General features: G+C 46.6%; 1 protein-coding gene across 1 annotated transcript; it reads left to right on the forward strand.

Moving 5' to 3' along the window:
* The first annotated feature begins 1,041 nt into the window (after positions 1-1,041).
* LOC310875177 (transmembrane protein 100-like) lies at positions 1,042-5,073 on the forward strand. Its single transcript, XM_083788315.1, has 2 exons — positions 1,042-1,165; positions 4,486-5,073. The coding sequence occupies exon 2, from the start codon at positions 4,554-4,556 to the stop codon at positions 5,067-5,069; it is 516 nt and encodes a 171-aa protein (XP_083644441.1). The 5' UTR covers positions 1,042-1,165; positions 4,486-4,553; the 3' UTR covers positions 5,070-5,073.
* Positions 5,074-7,581: the final 2,508 nt, after the last annotated feature.

Below are 7,581 nucleotides of genomic sequence, written 5' to 3' on the forward strand. Positions count from 1 at the left end.
CGGGTCGATTTGTGCAGAGTGAAATTACAGTAGGGTCTACCGATTATGCTCTTTATACAGGTCCGTTTTATCAAGTACTGAATTTGCAAAAGCAAATTCATCCCAGCTGTATGACGGAGTATGACAGTTTCATGCTAAATTAAAATCTCTGCGATACGATAATTGTGAGCGGTTTTCTTTATCACGATAATAAATCACGACAATAACGATTATCGGCCCATTCCTGCTATAGTTCCCTAGCCTGGCTAAAAAGCCAGACTCAAATCACACTATGTCCGCAGGCTTTTGTTTTTTTGCCAACGGCTGATTCGGTCTGGCTTATTAGCCAGGCTAATAGTTCCCTACTCTATAGTGGATAAGATGTTTGGGGCTTTTTTAGGGTCTCTTCCCATGTGGGAGACTCGCGGGTTCGAGTTCTGGTCGGGCGTTCCACTCTCAGGGTGATATTGTGCAGTGGAAAGCGTGACTGTGTGCAGCTGAATATAGAGAGAGCTCAGTCGACCTCATGAAAGGACACAAAACCTCAGATGGGACAACTCCCCTGGACCACTAGTGACCACACACACGCACGCGCACGCACACGCATCTTGTGCAAGACCCTGGAACTGCAGAGGTTACACAAACACGCCAGAATTCATAAAAGACCCATGATCACTCACTGTATAATATACCTGTAGCCTACACCTTCATGTATTTTTGGCTAAAAGGCTGACAGACAGACAGACAGAAAGAAAGAAAGTAAGAAACACATTGAATACAATTAAAATCCCGGGCGGTGCGCGACGCTGTGTGTGTTGCCCCAGCCCCCCACTGCTCTTGAAGACACTCCCCCATCACCTTACACACACACGCACGCACGCACGCACGGAATGGATCACATGCATGCACGCACACACGACACGAGACACAATTAGATACAGACAGCGAGCACGGAGGGACGGCGGATGGCAACCCGCCACACACATTCACTCACACAGTGCAGACGTCTCCAGTATTGTGATGTCGAGTGTACTGTAGACACTAGACACTGACAGAAGAAGTGTCGGTCGGTGTCAGAGGAGCGCACTGCTCCAATACCTCTCTCTCTGGATCTAAACACAACTATAGAGGCTGCTATAATAGTCGCTCCACGAAACGCAATGCACGTCTTCGCATATTAATATTGGTAAGTGGGATTCTTCCTTGTTCTGTGATGGTTCTCAAACTTTTACATGTCGGGTGTCCACTCTAACTCTAACAGAGTTACAGACCTCTAAGGGTTAATTTACCCTCAAAATGAACCCATATGGGAGAGACATGATCAATGATTTGACTTAATTAGGATGTCATTAATAAAATGTAACGCAAGGCAAGTCTATTCTTGTCGATTTTTATAGCATTATTATTATTATTGAGATGTGAGAAAGCTGCAAATTGAAGACCATTATGACGTTGCATAAGAAACTTTGTGTTTAGTAATAATCTCTCACATTGTATTGCCATGCTTAGGCTAGCCTACAACACAAATGAACAGAAAAGTTGACAAATACAAATATGCCTCAAAGCCTCAGTAACATGAACGCACGGCGCGCACCATTAGGCTACGTCGTGTGTGTGTGTGTGTGTGTGTGTGTGTGTGTGTGTGTGTGTGTGTGTGTGCGTGCGTGCGTGCGTGTGTGTGTGTGTAGGGCCAAATGTTAACACCATCATTTGAGAAATGGATGTTTCATGGTTAAAAAAAAGATTGCTTAAAATGGCATTTATAAAATTGCAATTGCAATTATTGCAAAACAATCTGTGTGTCTGTGTGCGCGCGTGCGCGTGCATGCTCTAGCACGTGTTGGTGGTGGTTTGGGAATAAGGGTGGGTCTTTCCAAGCAGTTACTTCAGTCTGTTTGTTAGGTTCCCCTGAGAGGAGAGGAGAGGAGAGGAGAGTAGAAAAAGTAGGAGAGAAGAGATAGAGGAGAGGAGGAGAGGAGAGGAGAGGAGAGAAAGGGAAGGGAGGAGAGGAGAAAAAGTAGGAGAGAAGAGATAGAGTGGAGGAGAGGATGGGAGGGGAGGGGAGGGGAGTAGGGGAGTTCAGTAACTGAACTCTCTCCAGGGAATCATCATGCGGACACACTGCCTTACTCCTCGTCATGTCTAACTCCAAACCCACTGCCAGGCATCCCCATTACATGAAACCCTGTGCAGGCCAGTGATCGGCAGCCCCACTTTGATATTGTTCTCTGTGAAATCAAAGATTTGTGTCACATTTTCGAGATTTATTTTTATAGCAGATCTACAAGCTTGTAGATCTAATATTTTTCAACAGCTAAAGTTTAAAACGATGGATAGAGTGGTTTAAAAGCCAACGCGACACAGATGCGTCTTCAGGTCTTAATTTAATGATCATACCAACGACAGCGTAAGAAGTAGCAGAACCTACGGTGTAGACGCTATATCATTTGTTTTGGGGGCGGAAGTTGCGGGATTTTGGCAGAAAATACCGCTCAAGGAAATTACATTGACGCTTTACAAATCAGTTTATCTGTGTATGAAACAAGTGCTGTGATTGGTCGGGAAAATATCGGATCCGTGGGAAATACATCTGAAGGGCGTTCCGGACCGTCACTTCCGCCGACGATTCCGTCTCTGCCTTAGGTTGGGGCGGTGGCGGTGGCTCAGGGGTAGAGTGGCTAGACGGCAACCGCAAGGTTGCCAGTTCACAACCCGGGCTCCCCCAGAATTAGTGTCGAAGTGTCCATGAGCAAGACACTGAACCCCTAATTGCTCCTGATGTGCTGGTTGGTGCCTTGCATGGTTTCCGCAGCCATCTGTGTATTAATGTGTGTGTGAATGGGTGAATGTAATGCACAATCTATGTAAAGCGCCTTGGATAAAGGCGCTATATAAATGCACCATTTACCATTTAGGTTGTGACCATGCAGGCTTTTCTCTTCGCAGATGAGTAAGCCTGGGAACCGAGAGGCTACAGAAACGCAAGCTCAAAACGTGGCGCTTTGAGCTTGTAGATCTGCTACTTTAAGCTATAATTTTGAATTTGAATAATTTGAGTATTCAAATTCATCATGTAGCCCCTCCTACAAGAGCGCCTCTCACTTCACACGAATGTGATTATTATTTTTTAATCATTTTTCTTTTGGTCTTTATTTTATTTATTTTTTATCTCTGCCGACTTTCAAATGATTGCAATGATTACAATACAGTGAGATACAGTTCAAATCATTCAGGTATACATTCTGAAAATGTTTATTGAATACAGACAAAACATGAACAGAATGTCTTACAGACAAAGCAATTTTTTGTGGGACATTGACCTTTTTAATAAAAGGATGCGGGACAATGCTTTCAGTTTGTGTTTGTGTTGAAGTGGCTCTCTCTCTGTCCGGAGGTCTCCTCCTGCGGTATTCGTCCTAATCATTTTAGCAGGAGCAGCGCTGGCATGTATTTCTAACGGTGGCGTGTAATGTTTGCCGTCCTGGGAGCATTTAGTCCTATACGGAGTGGTTTGGAAGTCAGCCAATTAATGTCTCAAAGTGATTCAAGTCACACGCCCTGTAAGTACAGTACGTAGCCTTGGGAAGTTAACCCAGGGTTCCCGAGCCATGGGGCCCAGATGGGCAGGAGCCTATCCCCTGTTTCCTTAGCGTGTGGCGGCTTGATGTACAAAATAAACCCCCTGGACCTGACGCTGGCGTGTCGCAGGGACTTACCCCCCCCCCCCCCCCCCAACACGAACCCTTGATGCCGAGTGCCAAACAGGGGAGGTACCATTGGGTACCATTTGTTATTGTCTTTGGTGGTACGACTCGACTCGAGTCGAGTCTAGGGTTCAGCGCAGACACTATAACCAAGAGGCCACTGCCCGGCTAACTAATATGAAAATAGGCATTTAAAGATGGAGGCTCAGTGTGCAGACTTGATTCTATTTCACTGTTTTATCTGCCATGAATCTTTTAAATTACTATATTTAGAGTAAATTAGAGTTAAAAAAGTATATATGTCAAGCAAGCAAACGCATCCCACAAATAGGCCCATAGGAACTTTAGGTAAGGAATCATTATAACGATGACACAATCAACAAAGACTACGTCTATTCTCCAAATGCAGACCGCAGCCATCTTACCATATAAGTTAATAGCAAGGTGCAACTTCCCATTGGCAGCCCATTCATCCAAGCAGAAAAGTCCTATCTGATTGTATTACACAACGTCAAACTCAACCAACATTGCAGCTGTATGGAAAGCTTGAATTATTCTATGTGTTTGCTATGAGCTACTTTGTGTCCTTGCAGGTGATTATTTTTCTAAGTGCTGGAGTTTGGAAGTGCTCGTTAGATATCACTCAACTTCCCTGCATACCACCTGTTTTGAATTAGCACATAATGCAAGAGGCAGCAGGACATTGCTTTACTGAAAACGAGTGCTTCCAAACTCTGATGGCAACATGGTCTGCAAAAGGTCAATCTATAACAGCTCTCTATTCCCTCTCTGGACGTTCCAGATAGCCGCTGCGCCCACATTGACCGGGGGGTGGGGCCATCGACACCTCATGACATCGCCGCCACCAGCATGGCCCACCTCTTCCTCGCCAGCAAGATAGCCGCTCCCGACGACGGTGGCGGCGTCCACAGCAAGACCACCATCCCCAGGATGCCCACGAAGAGCGCCATGAAGCCGCCGTCGTCGTCGTCATCATCGTCATCGCTCCGGCCCCCCGCCGCCTCCACCTCCGACAAAAAGACGGGGACGGCCGTCCCCGCCGGTAAGGACGCGGTCCTGATGGTCATCAATGAGGCCGGGCTGGCGGCGGCCACCGGCGGCACCGAGGCGTCGTGCTACCGCTGCACCGTGCCGTTCGGCGTGGTGGTGCTGATCGCCGGCGCCGTGGTGACGGCCGTGGCGTACGCCTTCAACGCACACGGCTCCACCATCTCCGTGCTGGGCCTGGCCATGCTGTCCGCCGGCCTCGGCCTGCTGGCCGCCAGCGCCCTCTGCTGGCGGCTGCGGAGCCGCCGCAGGAGACGGCGGCAGCAGCAGCGGGACACACGGCGGGAGAGCCAGACGGCGCTCATCGCGGACGCGTGACAAGAGCGCGGAGAGCGAATGGGACGCGTGACAAGAGCGCGGAGAGAGCGAATAAATGGGACACGTCACGGAGCGCTGTCTGTACGGTGGAGAGACCCCCTTTCTCCGGTGTCCCGACACCAGTATCGCACCGGGTTCCTTTTCGGATTTTACCGATTTACGACTCCCTCTTGTGACAAGTTCAGTTGTAAGACGGACGACAGCCGAGGTTTCAAACATCGCAAATCACAATGTCCAAGCGGCTACATGCTGCTCGTCGTACACAGAGTCACAACGAGGAGACGAAACCGCTTTTTCAACGGGAGAGCAGGTGGTTCTCTTCTGGCCCGGACAGTCAGTGGGCTCTTCCCGGAATGTTTTGGAGGAGATGACTGATTTGTCCCGTTTGCGCCTCCATTTCCTAAAACGCGCAACAGGTGCGCAGCCACACCCCCTGCAGCTCTGAGTCCAGCTATAGTTCGACTCCGGGCCACAGGTGTAGCTGCTTAAAATCAGCCATCCTCCATCCCACAGGTCACATTCATTAACGGTTCCCTTTAAAGATTCCTATAGGGGGGGTTCCAAATCCAAATGGAACCTTACAGGTCTGAAACTCTTTGAGTGTACAGACTCTCTGAGTTATGGTGGTCCTTGAAATTATGCAATAGAAATAACGGTGATGGGGTCGCACACACCAAGAACTGCTTTAGTTTTTTATTCTTGCATAGTTAATAATAGACTATCCAGGCTTCATCAGTGTCTGTCTGTCTATTATTCACTATGCAAGAATAAAAACTGAAGCAGTTCTTGGTGTGTGCGAATCCCATCACCGTTATTTCTATTGCATGATTTGAACGGGTGGTGGGGAGCGCGGTGGTCACAAAGAAAAGTGGTTCTTGAAATAAAATAAAATGTCTTCGGAACCAATTGTAATTGCATAGCAGACATGGGCCTATACCATTATTGTGATAAACCGGTTTTGGAAATTGTTCCAAAATGTGATGGAACCGCTTCTGGTTCCTCGATGTTGTGGGATCCCAACCTTAACACCTGACACATACCGACACGACATCCATCCTTTTCCACGACGATGTATAGGATGAACCTCAAACAGAACCTCCATTTTGGAAATTTGTTTTCAAATGCAGGAAAGCAATGGTTCTCATCCAGGACTGGCCAGTCCTAATAGCCCATACACCTACAGGGTTTCCACACATTTTGTAACAAAGACATTCCCAAAACCTTTCCCATGGTGTTTTATTTTACCCCATTTCCAGGCCTATAACAATCATACAGTGCAATAATGAGGCTCTTAATACTATCAGTTTTAGAAGTTTTCACATAATGTTATACACGTTTTGGGACATTTATGTTTATAATGTTTTTGTATGAACAAAATCAATAGCCTAAAACAATCCAAAACATTTGATTCATTCCAAACCTTTGTCCAGGCCTGGAAAACACGTTTTTTTCCCCTCATTTCAAAATGCATGACCGTGTGGGAACCCTGCACAGCTAGCACAGTAGGAGGTGTTTTCTGGAAAGCATGGATGCAGACGTACAGTATGAGTGGAATAGTTTGTTTCAACTTACAGTCCATACCGAGGGGAACCGGCTGACATTATACTGTAGCGCAGTAGTTCTCAAAGTGGGGTCCAGGGAGTCCTCAAGTGTCCTTGGTGGGGTTCTAAGTCGACCCTGGCCAGTCTGTAACTCTCTGACAGTGTACAGATTAAATCAAATGGACCCTAAAAGGAGTTTGGACACAGCTGCGTTTGTTTTCCCGATTAGGTCCAAACTGAACAATGGACTTTGGATGAATTCTGCTTTTGTCATGACATGATGTTATCTGTGACTGATGCTGCTAATAAGATTGGTGATGTACAGTATATCCCAAATGAACGTTTATTTTGTATAGGTACAGGTACTAGAGAGTATAGAGTACATAGGTATACTCTATTGCTGTTTAGATGTTAAACGTAGGGAAGGTGATATTCCTTTGTTAAAGCAAGTGTAAAATAACTATATATTCTGACAGTCATTGCTATAGAGTGCTTGTTCAGTAACAGGGTTTCTCTCCCTGTCTCTCATGCTCTTTAGTAAACAGAAGATGCATTTCAGTTTGGGATTCCAATTGTATCTAAACAGGAGAGAACTCGATCATACAGGATAAGCAAGTGAAACTGGGAGTGATGACACAAACCAGTGACCGATAATGTCCTTCTAATACGTGAGGGGGCCGTGTTTTTTCATTTACTGTTTTCATTTATTTTTGAGTGGTGCAACCACTCCAAGGAACAGCAATGTCCGTGTTCACCTATGTGTTGTTCACCTATGTGTTCATGTGTTCGTTAATGAGCACCAGTATATGACTATGAGTACCAGTAGGGGCGCTGTTGTGCCAGAAACAGAGGGAACAGAGGGATAGTGCTGCACTGTTGCCTGCTAATGAGAGAGAGAGAGAGAGAGAGGTGAGGTGGTGGGGGGAGTTGCAACACTCAGTTCACACGGGTGTGATTTTTAATATATTCGG

Source organism: Protomyctophum parallelum (genome assembly GCF_964188405.1).
Source record: "Protomyctophum parallelum genome assembly, chromosome: 17".
Lineage (NCBI taxonomy): Eukaryota > Metazoa > Chordata > Actinopteri > Myctophiformes > Myctophidae > Protomyctophum > Protomyctophum parallelum.